The 15,695-nt window shown below is 35.3% G+C and overlaps 1 protein-coding gene across 3 annotated transcripts in view; it reads right to left on the reverse strand.

Annotated features, from left to right (window-relative positions):
* ADAMTS20 (ADAM metallopeptidase with thrombospondin type 1 motif 20) overlaps positions 1-15,695 on the reverse strand; it is an 88,852-nt gene that overhangs the window by 62,993 nt on the left and 10,164 nt on the right. For all 3 annotated transcript variants that reach the window (XR_009745946.1, XM_061467785.1, XM_061467784.1), the window contains exons 3-6: positions 11,669-11,825; positions 7,966-8,225; positions 1,003-1,086; positions 154-278 (exon numbers count right to left, since the gene is read on the reverse strand). Coding sequence is in view for 2 of the 3 variants with exons in the window: in XM_061467785.1 (XP_061323769.1) it covers positions 154-278; positions 1,003-1,086; positions 7,966-8,225; positions 11,669-11,825 (626 nt within the window). In the remaining variant the exon portion in view is untranslated. The remainder of the gene's footprint in view (positions 1-153; positions 279-1,002; positions 1,087-7,965; positions 8,226-11,668; positions 11,826-15,695) is intronic.

Consider the following 15,695-nt stretch of genomic DNA (forward strand, 5'->3'; position numbering starts at 1 on the left):
ATCTGCCAAAATAACAATGTAAAATTCAGAACAAATATCAAACAGTTTGAAGTGCTGGAGTTTGTCCAACTTGAACAATAGGGTGGTATGGGATGGAAAAAACAAAAGGGAGAATAGATTTCAGTGAATGAACACCAGAACCAGATACTGTACCTAGTGATAAGAACAGCAGTGTCATGATGAGAAGGGTGAGCATCATCCAATGTGTTTTGTCCTTGCTGCCATAAGCAAAAATTATGAAGAGTGGTAGCCGCATTAAAAGTGATAGCTGGTCCTTCCTAAAAAGAGATGGCAAAAAAAAAATAAAATTAATAGCAATGCACTTGCACTCATTACTTTGTCATTTGTGTCCCTAATCTCCAAAACAGTAACCGTGCATGGAAAGGAAGTCGGAAGGACTCAATGCAAGAGTTCACTCACACAGATTTGTAGGATCAGATCTTAATTTAGCTACGAGTCATCCGTCATGAGAATCCATTATTTTACTGAATGTTTATGAGCATCTACCATGTGTTAAATACTAAAATAATAAAAAAAAATGAAAAAAAACAGTGGTATTTATGATAAATAAATTTTAAAATATGTGTTTGAAAAGTGAACACTTCTTACAATCTTAAAATTATTTGTGAGGGCTGAAAACCCTCGATCAAAACCCTTTATTAAAGCTGGCATTTCCTTGTTATGTTTCCGTGTGTATAACCACACTTTATGACATTAGCTTTCATATGGTATCTAATTTATGTCCATTCAGTCAACAGAAGGTGCTAATAGAGACATGGGGAAATACAGGCATTCATAAAGTCTCTGCAATTAAGCTCACTTTTGACATTTACTGTCCTATTTAAAAAAAAAAACAACACAAAAAACCAAACCCGTTTATAGTTAAAGAAAATAGTTTGCATTTAAAACTGAAAAGTTGCAAACTTTGGAATTACAATGCAAATTCGTATGTTTTGGTTTTTTCTATTCAAAATGAATCTTTTTTATATTTATTTTTCCTACCTGTTCATTGTGAATTACAATTAATTTTACAATAACTATATTTATAAGATTTCCAATACTTGCATCTTTATAGATTGCTGCAACCTAAAGAGAAAAAAGTCAGATTAGAATATTAAACTCATCTGATAAACCATATATCTTTCTGTCATGCAAATAGGTTATCAAAGAAAAACAAGTTGCTACACAACAGATACCTCATGCACCCATCTCTGTACCTTTCCACCCAAGCATATGATGACAGCTGTCCAGTTTAATATTCACATAGCTATAGACTAATTCCAGAACATTTAGACATCATGTCTAGTACACTGTAAAACCTGTAGTTCATTGATAAAATATCAAAGAACAAAAGTAATGTTACTGTGGCTGTCATAAACCAACTTAGACCTATGCAGACAATTTGTAGAATCACTACATAAAATATTAGAGGATTTTCAAAAGCAGCTTTGAACCAGTATGTTTTTGCCCTTGCTTTTAATGGAAACTGGACTGAGCTGTAAACCTATATTGAAAATATACACAACACACAAAAATGATCCTTTCTTCATTTATAAAATTTGTATTTACATACCCAACAGGCATTTTTTTTATATAATTTTTCACCCAGATAGTAAAGGTCATGATTCAATTCCATACACTAAAGTAAACCATTTTCAATGTTATTCTTCTCTAAAAGCAGTAAAAAAGTTTATTCATTCTCAATAACTTCAGACATCCCATCCAGATGCCTTCTACAATTTCGCTTAAAGCAAGCCTATCTAAACAAGAGTTGCCACCAAACATGGAAGTACCGGCTTTCCTCCATTCTGGCTTGTGCCAAAGCTGCAAAGCTATACAAGTAAGAAAATCAAGGACTGATCCAGCTGAAAACAAATTATTTTTTCTTGTTTTTTTTTTTTTTGTATCATGTTATAATGCTCAATGTGATCTCATTCCTGGCGTCAGCTCCTCTGACACAGGTGCTGACAGATGGAAAGGTGCATAAGAACTGACTTCTTTTAAAAGCAGCCTACACTTGAAATGGCTCAAATTTCTTATGAAATTACAGCCTTGCTGTGTATGAATCCTATGTACCTGAGACCAAGTAATTCTGAGTCCTAGCTCCCAGCTCAAACCCTTCTTTTCTCTAAAATGGAGAGAACATAATGTGCAGCATTGTCCTTCATTCTTTTATTGATACACAAGCTGGAAATAGAGGATTTGATAAGGGCAGGGAAGGAGATGCAGTTTCAGAATCCATGTGGAGAGCACATTTCAGAGCAGCACAGCTATTGTCTGCTTTCCTCTATACGGTCTCTGTTTTTGGTTACTGACCAGCAATTGTCTAATTATTCTCAGGTAGAAATAAGGAGCATCTCTCAAACAGAGTTCAATTAGGCACAGACACATTCAAACACCTTTACCCAAGAAAAGGCACCTGTAAAAGCTCAAGCACTACTTAGACAACAAGTGTTACCTGAATTTGAATGGAATAAACTACCATTTTGCTACTATTGAAACCATTTTTAAACTACCACAAACTGCTGAGCTCATAATGTGTTCTTACAGTTTCAGGTCCACTTGGATAAACCTAGAAAAGGTATTTCTGGATCTTTATCTTCCTTATGAAGTATCACAAACAGTCATTTTTGACTGACAGTCAACAATTCTTGAATGAACTGTTGTCTTAGGTAAGCTTGTGCTGCTTGTGATAAACATACAAGTAACGCTGCTCCTATTAACCCCACATTTGAGTTCAAGCATGGATCCCCTGTCTCATGGGAACTTGTCATGATCTCCAAACGTTTAGTTATTACCACTGCTTTCAAAAGATCGGAAATCAAGATGCCATGTTGATAATGAGATACCCTTATGTAATGGTTTTGGCTGGCATGATTTTCTTCATAGTAGCTAGTATGGGGCTATGCTATGGATTTGTGCTGAAAACAGTGCAAATACTAGGATGATTTAGTTATTGCTAAGTAGAGATTACACAGAGACAAGGCCTTTTCTGCTCCCCATCCTATCCTACCAGCAAGGGGGCTTGGGGTGCACAAGGAGCTGGGAGGGATCACAGCCAGGACAGATGATTCCAACTGACCCAAAGGATATTCAATCCCATATGGCATCATGCTCAGCAAATAAAGCTGGGGGAAGAAGGAGGGGATGTTCGTAGTGATGGCATTTGTCTTCCCAAGTAACTGTTACGTGCAATGGAGCCTGCTCTCCTTGAGATGGCTGAACACCTGCCCGACCAGGGGAAGTGGTAAATGAATTCCTTATCTTGCTTTGCTTGTGCAAGCACCTTCTGCTTTCCCTGTTAAACTGTCTTTATCCCAGTGAATGAATTTTATCACTTTTACTCTTCCAATTCTCTCCCCCATCCTGCTGAGGGGAAGCAAGGAAGCAGCAGGGTGGTGCTTAGATGCTGGCTGGGGTTAAATCACACCTTACTAGTGAAAGAAGGTATATTCTGTGGGCTCACTGAACACATGTGTGAAGAGAAATATTCTGGAGTTGAAAGCCACAAACCAAACTTGAAGTTTTACCTCAGGAACTGTACAGGCTAAAAATCATCAACCGAGACCTGAAATGATAGACCAATGCACGGAATGATAAAAGATCTGGAATATGAATTTATTAACTTTCGTGGAAGAAAAAAGGTATAGAGTACTCCCTGATCCTACATTCTACAGAGGCCTCTTTCAATGCCCTCTTATTGGAAGCAGTGAAGAAAAAGAATGATGAAATGAGATAGGAATTTGATAGAATACACCATTTCTTTACAATTTCCAGATATACTTGCTTTACAACGATCTAAATCGAGTCTTCAGAGAAGTAGGAGGTAACAGCTAAGACAAAAAGAAATCAGTTTCAAGAGATTTTTCAGACTCCTAAAACCAGAATTCATACCACAGAACGGTTCAGACTGCACAGCAACAAAAGAACAAAATAAATAAATAAATAAATAAATGAAGCTAGGTACCCTTCACTGGAAGGATCCCAGCTTTCATTTCCATGGAATTGTCAAAGACTAAGTCAGATCTTGTCATCACCACAGCTGTGGCTGCCAGGTCAGTAGAAGCAACTTGGTCACAACAGTTGAGTTTCTCTTGATATCCCTGTTGTAACTGTCCATTAAAAAGGGACTGTAAATTGTGGCAAAATGTCCTATTCAGAAAAGTGGCTAATAAACAACATAATGTGTAGTACAAGTTAGGACCCTGCCTTGAGGAAAATTAAAAATACCAGCTTTTAATACCATGTTATAAATGGCACTATATAATGCCATTTTCTGATTCCAGTCTCACTGCAATTAAATGATCTAACTTGATGCTGTCTCAATCCCCTCCTAGAATTCATGGCTGCCCCCTCCCGTGCTCCAACTCTAGCACTCACATGACCAGGCAGTCGGCCAAGTTCACGATCTGAGCTGGCCAACACAGCCCTACCACAGGTGGTTTTGCATGTCAAGTTTTCTTTTCAGAAAGGCAAGATTATATTTTCTTGCTGCAAGCAGACTCATAGCAGACCAAGAAGTTTTTTTACTACCAAGTAAAAGCAGCACATTTCTTGAAAAGATATCAATAATCAGGTACCTGGCTCAGAAAATGAGAACAGTACCTTAAAATGTATCATGGAACCAGACTTGATGAGGTTTTGGTGCTTTTACAGTAAATTCCAGTGTCTTAATGAATTATTTCAGTTGCTAAGATCAAGCCTTTGTGTTAGAGACTTTGAACTGTTGGAACATAATGTGCCTAAAAGAGGGTCCTCCAGCTACTAAATCTAAGGCGGAACTTACTGCCTGCTCTGCTTGGAGGAACAAGAAAGAACACTGTAGGTTAGGCAATCACAGATTTCTTTATTTTACTTATCATTTCACATTTAATAATGCAACTCTATTGTATTTCAATACAAAAGTTTTGATAAAGCCCTATGAAAAAGTTATTCTTTGTTCTCTTAAATACATATTTCCATCAGAGGTAGTATTTCCAAGACAGAGTGTGAATACTGTGAATAAGCAACTTGCCAAGATTTATTCAATTTTGAAGAAATGAGAAAATACATTCCAGTTCAGTGGGATTACTTACATGCTGAGAGTTAAGCCTTTACAGGTTGAATTGGATAAGTGACAAGACACTTAAAACCCTAAAAATATTTAGCAGTATATTTCATTTCTTATTTTCCACTCATAAAACAATATCCTATAGCAGCAAACTTACTTTGCTTGCTCTGTGGATGCCAATATAAAAAAGAAGAAAAAAAGAAGAAAGAAAAAGGGCCCAGGATTTCAAAGGTTCTTCTGGGAGCTGGATGTCTAAGTTTCATTAAAATTTAATGGGATTTACATGCTAAAACTTTTTAGGTTTCTTTAAAATCCAAGCCAAAACTGAATATCCTTAAAAGTTTCAGAATGCTTATAAAAGTAGAGTATAATGCTTGATTCATTTAAAAAGCCAGCAATCTGACACAATACCCAATAACAGGATGTTATGGGGGTTAACAGGATGTTAATGGCTGCTTGACCAGACAAAAGTACCAGTTAAATTTAATAATCAAAGTTATCCGTACATTGGCAGAGAGGAAAAAATGTAAGTTGCACTTCTTCTCTTGATGGTAATCAAATCAGACTAATAATGCCTCTATTTCAAACACTAATAGGCTGTGGGTCAAGAAATGACCCACCTGCATATTGATAACTTCTAATACAGATTACATAGCAAAGTCTACTAGTCATTTGTTTTCCTACTCTTCATATTATTAATAGTTTACTGAAAAAAAAAAAAACAAACAAGCAAAGCAAAACCCAAACCTATTATGGGGAAGGAGAAGGAGGAGTAAAGAAGAGACTGAAGACTGTATCTTCATATGAATTATTTGATTTCACAAAGCAATATATATGTGAGTTGAGAGTTGGACAAGATGACTTCCAAAGGTCTCTTTAGAACTACAAGAAGTGATGTGAGCAGAGATACATATGCAGGGGTGGGGACTGTGAAGAAAATCTTTCAGAATTATGATCTGATTTTATATTAAAGACCTGCATTTATAACAATTAAACATTTCTAGAACTAATGTCTTAAACTTTTGTTTGAAGATTACCTTCAGAAGTAGCAGATGTACATGTGGAATAAGAGCTGCCAGAAGATGCCAGCTACACCTTACTATTTTGCTGTGGTATTCAAAGATACTAATTTCACATTATAGATGTAGCATCTTATTGCATGCCGCTACCTCAGAGCCAGCAATAATTGCACTAAGCCCTATTTCATACCATAGATAAGTAAGCACAAGAATGGAGTCACAGCTTTTTAGCAAAGAGCTGGTATTCTTTCACTCACACATATGTATTTTAAATGCTAGATGTTAAAAACAGTTCATATATAGACTCACTTCAGAAGCAATTATACAATGCATACCCTATTAATCTAGTAGAAAGTCCAATTATGTAAGTAAAAAGAGAGAAGAAACATTGTCCTGTAAGGAATAGTGGTTGAATACACATCTGCAGATGCAGGACCAATGTTTGTTCTTAAGAAAGAACGTCAGGAATAACATTAGCTATAATCACAACAGTGCCTCATGAAAATTACACAATAAATGTTCCCTTCTATCTTGTTGTAAAGTTTTGTCAAAAACGGCTTCCATTTTCAAATGATGTTTTAACCATTACATTTGGTTCTTGGTACAGCTCCGGATTATAAAAGTAACATTAGAAAAAATGGCATCTTTGGCATCAGTTGTTTCTAGAATAATTCCAAACTGAGTCTGTACTTTAAATTAAAGAAAAATCCACCTTTCAACACAGATTTTTTCTGTAATACATAAACTTTCAGATCTTCACACTCCTACCAGTAAAAAAATCAGAAGACTTAACCAAATTACAGTATGCTAATCTCCCTTAAAAGTTCATTATTTCTCTTATAACGCAATAAGAGAAAATTCCGTCTTCTAAATTTAGGTGCCTACCTCTGTGTAATAGGTGACAGCACCTCTACTGCCATTAGTTGGAGATCTAGACTGACGAGCAGAACTCAGTTCAGTTGCCTAACTACACGTTATCTAGTGTCATGTCAGATGCCATAGGTTATCTATACAGAACTGGCAGATATGACACATGACCCATACGAGACTTGCACACCTTTTTGAAGCAGCAGTTGAGGCCAAGTCAAATGTTCTATGGCAACTTAAATGGCCATAGACACTTAAATAAAGCAAATTAACTGATCTCAGTGAAAACTAGAGAGCTATTCTGTTCATCCTAAAGTATGTGTCTATAACTGGTTAAGTAACTAGTTCACTTACTTAAAGCAGATCTCTACAGACACCTATATGTAGATGTTTTAATTTGCTCGATGTTAGATGCAGTTTCATACAAATTAAGCTTCTTGAATAGGTGGAAGGACAGAAATCTAGAAATAATTATTATGCAGACTATTTTAGCAGGCCTTTTCCTAAAAAAAAAATGGTTCAACAGACATCACAATAACCCTTTGATTTTACAGAGCTTATTTTACTAGATCCTGAATCAATACAAGAAATGACTTTCAGTTCAAGAGAGAATTCACCACAGAAAGAGCTCAACTAAATGACACCAACTCAAAGTCTGACCCATACTAATTTGAAATTACTTGAAAAGCTAGGATTATTATAAACATGCATTTGTTCACAATGCCTTTTAACCTCTGCTTACTGCAATATATTCATACATTTAACTCACTGAAGCATAAGAATTCTTCTAATGCAACAACGAATCAGGAAATAGGTCACACTATTTTACCTACATTTACTGCATTAAATTTAAAAAGATCTCTAATTTGAAATTTGGGCCCTACTTTTTTTTTTTTTTTATCTTTTATGGGATCTCTTTCTTCTAATACAGATTTGAGTCAAACCACAAGACAAGGAGGTTGCAGAAGAGAAAACAACAAAACAGAAATAGCTGAAATAGGTAATACTTATGAGCTTAAGTTTACTTACTATTGACATCAATGTTAGTACGTAGTGCTGTAAATTCTGTCCATGGTGATGAACCATTTTGGTGTCAGCTGTAACCATCACTTCTACATATCTTGGATAGGAAAGAAAACGTTTTTTCCTTGTATGTGGATTGCCACCATCCTCTGTAGATAGGTTATTTAAAGCATACTCTAAACTGAGAGACTTCTGTAAAACTTTGCTTTCTTCATTTAAACTGCTGAAGGCTGGATGTAGTAAAGTGCTGCTCTTCAATTCTTTTTCTGTGAAGTAAGAAAAGATTTACTGTTGAATGTAGTTTCTAAATTTAAAGAGAAATGGGCAAAAGACTGTCCAAAATAGACAATATAAACTGCTATTTATGATCTTACTTTCAAGAGAACCAGTCAAGAATTAAAAACAAAAAAAAACAAAAAACAAAATACATGGAAGGCTGTAATAGGAACATCACATTAGACATCTTGTACACATAGTTCTATCATATACAGATTCTTGTTAAAAATTAGTTAAGAGATAGCAGTATTATATTTTATAATCCAAACAGGTAGGCTGGAAGGAGGTAAATACTGCAGCTTAAGCAGTGCAATGAAGGAAGCAAGTTAATTAAACAAAACACACACTTTTATCACCAAAAAGACTAGGCTTGAGAACTGAATTCAAGCCCCTATTCATATAAATATGGAGTTTACTTCATAAGGAAGTATGCATCAAAAGCCTACAGTGACTTCCTTGACAGCTTTGTTAATATTCATTATGTAGGATCAGGTTCTAAAGGCAATATAGAACCCCCTCAGATACCTCCAAACTAAGTACTGTAATCCTTCCAATTATGCTGTACAGTCCAGCCACCAAAGGCTTCTGATGCTTGACACATAAAATCTATGCATTGAACAGAGAGTCATCTTAGCAATAGCCCATATTAACAGAGAAGCATATTTAAATTCTCACTATTCTCCAGAACTTAAGCACCTAACTAGACACCTCAGTCCCCTCAGAACAAACCTCCACTGTCTTTCTGGATGTTTCCTTTTAAAAGTGGCTGCCTAAGGATATGTGTCTCCCAATTCTTTTAAAAATTCTAAAGTATATTAGATGTGTAGCAACTCAATGAAGAGAACTGGCTGAAGCAATCTCATAAGCACATTAACTTTACCAGGTCACAAAAGACATCTGAGATTTCAGAGTACTGGCAAAATGAGAAACAACATTCATATTTAAAGTGGGAGTTTACAGACAACTGAATTTGTGGACTAGCCAAGATAAATTCAATATCAGAACAAGTAAAGTCAATTTTGTTTCTTAAAGAAACCAACAAGTGGATGAGTAATAGCTGTCATAATTACGAAAAATTTCTTATGGCAAACTTAGATGAGCTTCTCTGTATTAAAGAAAGAGGATTATGGATAGGGGAAATGAAGCAGATATCCTATGCTGACTTTAGTAAGGCTTGTACTAGCGTTTCCAATTAATTTTTCGTCGGCAAGTTAGTTCAGAAGAAACTAGCACAAAGTGAGGAAAAGATTAGTTTGACAATTTAAAAAGTAATTATCATGGACCAATGTCAAACTAAAAACATGTACTGAATGCTCTGCTTCTCCATATCCTCTGTCAAGGTTTACTTAACTAGAGGAACTCTCATGATCATAAGTATTGCTAGATATATTCTGTTCCTCACTCCTTGAAGGGAGGAGATGAATAACTAGGCAAGACTAGCATGAAAAGAAACAAATCTCTTCTTCAGAAGGTCAAAAATATAACAACACAAGGTTTTTCTCCATTAACATTTCTGCAACTTCACTCACCCAAAAATGACAGTAATCTGTGCCTTACAGTCTTTTGTAGTTGCTCCAATAAATGGAAAAGAGGAAAAGTGACCATAATCTTAATCCTTGGAGCTTTTTTCTCGCTAGGTTGCTCATATTAATAGTATTTTCATACACAACATAGGAAAAAGAAAACCAAAACAACAAACCATACAACAAACTGAAAGACCTCTACTTTGGTTCAGTACATATTATCTATCCATCATTAAAAAAGAATCAGGAATAACGACACTTGCTTGATTTTCAAACAAAGTACTAAGTCCTTGTTCTGCAATGACAATCAATGAATAGATAGCATCACCTTCCTAAAACTGAGCTAAAGAAGATAAATACTTTTCACTACAATCTTTTGAATGCAAGATGATCATAACTTGCTTTCTGTCCTTAGTATCTATGGAAAAGCAGAATTCTCAACATACTGTTTCTGTGTATAAAATATGCTTTAAGAATTCTATGAATTTTTCAAAAATCAAAAATCAATAGCCACCCAAGCTACACCATTAGCTTTGCAATTTATATTTTCAAACATCTGGACAGATATTCTTTAAGAAAATAAAAAGTTGAAATCTTATTATTTTCCTTTTCTTCAGCTAGCCATACTAATGCCCTCAGCCTTGCCTAATCATTCCAGAAGTGAGAGTACATTCAAAATGCATAAACACAGATTTCAATCTCACAAAAAGTGTAGAATTTTAATTAGACAGGATGTTTCTAAATGCCAAGCAGAACCAAATATAAACTGCTTTCTCCTACTATGAATCTCCACCCAGTTGTGTTTTCTTTGAAGCCAAATAAACAAAGCCTGTATGCTTCTATCAAATAAAAAAAAAAAAAAAAGAGGCATTTATATCACTAGGCTTTAAAAAAAAATTTGTTTACAACATAATGAAAACCACTTTTAAATAGCACTAGTACAATAGTAAAGCTTAAGAAGTGCATTGCTCAGACAGGATTTTCAAAGACTTCTACATCGTTATATCCCAAAGCAGATGGTATCTCAGTGTTTACAATGACCCTATAGATACCTACAATTTCAAATAAATCTTTTCTAATCCCACTCTTTTGTCTAGTTACTGTACTTTGATGGTAACTGCAGGTGCCTTTCTCACATCACACTATTTTCCAACTACTAAGATGCACGCAGAACTGTGAAAAACAACTACTGTGCATTTTCTGTTAAAAAAACTAAAAAACATGTTATTTTAAAGCACAGTGCTTTCTACTTACTGCTTCATGGTATTAACAAAGCTTTTTTGTCTTTCTGTTCCCTTTCAGTGCAAACATGCTCACTCTTAAGTTACTCTGCTTAATGATTAACCTATATACTGTGAATCTATGAAACTACAATCATACACTTGTTATATATCCTAATAGTATGTGACAAGTGCATTGCAAATTACTCCATTTTATTTTAAGTAAAACTAATTACGAATGTGCAATGTGAATGTTATTAAAACACTCATAAGGACGAAAATCTACATTAATGGGTAACATTAAATACTCCCACTAATAAGGAAGACAGATGTTCTGTAGTATCCATTAGACTTGCACTAAGTTCAGTAACTTTCATGAATATAAGCAACAACAACTTCTGCGGATTTACTCCCTAAAAGTTTATATATGGGATGTAGGTGTAAAGTAAACCCATAGAGAAGTTCTTGCAATGTCATTCTTAATTTTTTTTAAACATGCACATTTTGTCCTACATTTGAATTAGCCACTAGCAGAAAAAAAAAGAAAAGAAGAAATTGCTGCCAAGCCTCCATGTAGCTTCTAATGGAACAATCTGGAGATGACTATTTTTTACAAAAATGAACTCCTTAAATTTTTTAAACATCCGACAGTTGAAAAAGGTCACATTAAAATCTAAAGTATGACTATACCTGAAACATCACAAGGTTTATGAGATTTCTGATATTTAAGTTCTTCATGCCTGTATATAAGATGTGGTTTGTTATGCTCATCTTCATGTTCACCTCCATCCGCTTTCATCAGAGGTTCTAAAAAATATTCACCATCATGCGCCTTAAAGGTGCCCATCTGAAAGTAAGAGAAGTAATTCATTTATTTTCCACTAAAAATATTGATATAATCATTTTCATTGAAATAATCACATAAATTTGCACTTGAGACAGAGGAAGCTTCAGTACAATGGGGAGATGGAACTGTGAAGGTAAGGCAAAGAGAAATTTGCTTTCAGAAACTTGTCTCACCAGAATAACTCATAACAGACTACTCTGTGTATTAACAACGTATCACAGGTAATCACTATGCAGTTAGTAAAACAAAAGGGATCACAAACTTAGAGAATCTAGGTACAAGCAAGCAGGACCAGTTAGAAAATGTGCAAAAGCGAGCAGAGGCCATCAAGAAATTAAGGAATTGATTGCTGTCCAAATTCTAGACTGGTTTGTCACCTTCTATCCTTTCACATAACTTATATAGTATTGTATTCTGACCATAGATTAGAAAGAGTGTAAACCCAATATTCCTTTTTAAAGGCTTTGAAACAAGTTCCAGGAATTCAAAGTTGACAGTTTCATTAATGCATTTTTATCCTCGGTTTCACCCGCAACCTCTACAGCAGACACACATGAGTAACTATGTAATGGGAACCAAAGGAAGCTGGTTACTAACAAGAGCACTGGCACATACACAAAGAAAAAGAACAAAAAATGAGTTCCTTTCCCCCACCCCTCTACCCCGCAATCCAATTTCATAATTTTAATTAATAATTTCAACTATGAAATCACAAAACTGAATCTCTTCTTTCTTACTGTATTTCTAACCAAATTCATAGCTTTCTATGGATTAAGAACCTTATTTCAGGACAGTAGGAGGAGAAAAAAAATATAAGAATTTTATCAAATTATTTTTCAGACTTTTTGGCAACTTCCAAACTTTAGCCAATTAAGCACTTAAGAGTGAGCAGGTGCACTGCATCCTGTTAGCTGTTTTACCATATTAGAGTGGCATGTTGACCAATAAGAGAACAGTGATAATCTACATAATACAGTTTAAGAGATTAAGTGATCATTACAACCTTGAAACTCAGGGTAATAAAGAAAGTGGCAGAGCAAGACAGATGAGAAGTGAGAATATTTTTTTTCCACGCAACCTACAAATAGTCTCTTAAAATCTGCTGTGTACTACCTTAGTGTCCAGGATACTGTACTGGAATTATATTACCCTCTTGAATTTGGGATCCTTCTGAAAAGTTATTACTTCCCTGCGTTTAAAAGTCTGTTAGGCTTCAAGCATATGTCAGACTATCTGTAATCTTGACTGATACATAGCATACCTATCATCCAAAATTACTGTAAACCCACTGTGGTTGGATCCTCTGCATCACCTTTGTTGCAGAATGAAAAAAAAACAGCTAAGTAGTATTTTTCCTTTCACGACTGCTTACATCCAACTCAGAGAAACACTTTCCCGTCCCCAGTCCCATTTAAATTCTTTGCAAGCAGTTTTCCTGCTGGATCTTTCACACGTTCAGCTCAGCCTTCTCACATCCAGTGTTTCCAGGGCATGTGATTTGTAGAGGACGGCAGATCGAGCGTATTGAGAATGCTATGTGCCTCCCTGGAAAGGGCCTCAGGAAGAGATATGCCACAACTTGTCAGTTAGCCCTAAGAAGATGCAACCTTCTGGGCAAAACGACAGGGACAAAGAACAGCCTGTCACTCAGGGTCAAAGAAGCAAGAACTGATGCTAAGATTCATATTCATGTTGATGTTTATTACATAAATTATTAAATTCCCAATTACAACACATGATATATTTGACCCCATACCATTTGTGAACACTAACTTTCTTTTCTCTTGATATACCATAAACCCTATTATTATGTAAGAGACATTTAAAATATAATCCTTTAGATTTAAGCAAAAACTTTCTTGCTACAGTTTTATTCCAACATATATTTTACTTCCCTCCTACTCTTTCCAATACCTAAAGCAGATATCCTGCATGTGTCTCTTCAATGGCTTTTCGAATAAGCAGGCTTTCAAATTTTACAAAGAAATGGTTTCAGCTACAACAAGCATACCAATTAGGAGAATAATAGCACAGATCTAATATAGAGTTTGTGCTCAATTTTAAACTAAACTCACCTTCCACAGTATCAGACTTCCACTAGAAAAGATGAACTGCAAGAACAAGACTTTATTTTTCTACCATTTCACAGTCAAAAAAAAAACCACAACCCCAAACCATCATTAAGACCTATGGCTTTGAGTGAGTCTGATCACTGATAATTCCACTCGGACTCCTTACCGCATACTTAGTCAACCAAGAGCTACCAAACAACCTATCTAGAAATTCAAAAACATATTTATGCAATTATCCTATCCAGTGGATTAGGAAGAATCATCATAAGGCATTGATCTAAGGCAATCTAGGATTGATGATACTCCAAAAGAAGTATTTCTGCCTTGCCCCTTCTGTAGATGTGCACTCCCACACTTCTCTGTTTAAGCACTAGCAATTGAAATCATGTACACCGCATACCAGCTCCTCTGTAGAGTTAAAAATCTATGCCTCCTATCAAAGAAATATATTTTTCAACTGAAATAGTAAGGGTCACCTGGCACACAGAATCATTTTTCCTAGCAAAAAAAGCAATTTCGTATCAATAAGAGCTTACTAGACAATCAAGCCATCAAGCAACTCAGAATAGTGCTACAAAGCCTGTGCATCAAGCTGAGCCTAGCAATGAATACACAATATAAAATGCCTGTAAACTTCTGCAGCTCAGCTTTCATTACTCTACAGTCTAAGTACCAGAACCATTCTTAACTGAAATCCAGAACCCTCTGCTGAAAAAGAGAAACACTGAAGTCATCTAGGGAGAAAAGAACAAAACCAAAAAATTCTCCATTGTTATAACCAAGAAGATACAAAAAAACCCACACCATAAACTTATAGCCCCAAAAGTTAAGACAGACAGCTAGAAGGGAGGAATACTATATTATGTTTCATGGCCTCAGAATTATTCCTAGCTTTTTATTTAAATCAAAAGATTAATACAAGAAGGAACTTGGAGATTCCACCTTCTCAGATACTTGAGGTAATTACTTTAGGACAATGATGCCAGGGTTCCTCTCACTCTCTGTCCCACTGATTCTTGCATAGTGCCCCAGGATCAGCTGTCTGTTTAGATATAAAAGAAATAGCTGATAAAAAAAATCTATAATACAACAACTTTTCAATCTTTCCTCAGTGTATACATAGAGAAGCAAGCAATTACTACCACTGACTAGTTAGGAATACCTCCCACCAGTTGTCTACAACAAATTTTTTGCCCATCCCCTATCCAAGTTGAGAACTCCTCATGATATTGTATGTGAGAAAGATCAAAGGATAAGCAATGCAAAGTGTTCTATCTTGAAAAGATATATGATATTTATTATTTCAAACCCAAGCAGATACTGAGATTGAAACCACCAATTTAAATCCTTTAAGTTATCTATGAAGACTAAAGATGGATTTTGAACAGTTACAAATGGTTACCTTTTCATTTTCCTAACACATAAGTCTTCAAAAATTCAGTCACCACCTATACTGTTTTATAGTTCTTCATACATTAATAAGTAATACTTAATCTGGCCACAGATTCTGCTAATACAAATGGAGCTATTACTGTGAGCTAGGTGCACAAGGAAAAGGGCTGTGAGATCCAAATTCAAAATACTTTTGGTAAAACCAAATAAAGCAAGGTCACTTAGATGTACAGAGGCAGGTTGTTGAAACAGGAGCCCGAGCATTTGCAGGAAATGAAATCAGAAATAAACTGGATTAACTTATCATCTACAGATGCTTCTCAAATCATATAACAAGAAATCTGCCTGAAGCATTCTATTTCTGTTCTCAGATAAAGAGGTAAAAGTACATTTAAAAGATCTCTTC

This window comes from Pezoporus flaviventris, unplaced genomic scaffold, assembly GCF_033815535.1.
Source record: "Pezoporus flaviventris isolate CSIRO_AGI_PZ_B2104156 unplaced genomic scaffold, CSIRO_AGI_Pfla_v1 ptg000045l, whole genome shotgun sequence".
Lineage (NCBI taxonomy): Eukaryota > Metazoa > Chordata > Aves > Psittaciformes > Psittacidae > Pezoporus > Pezoporus flaviventris.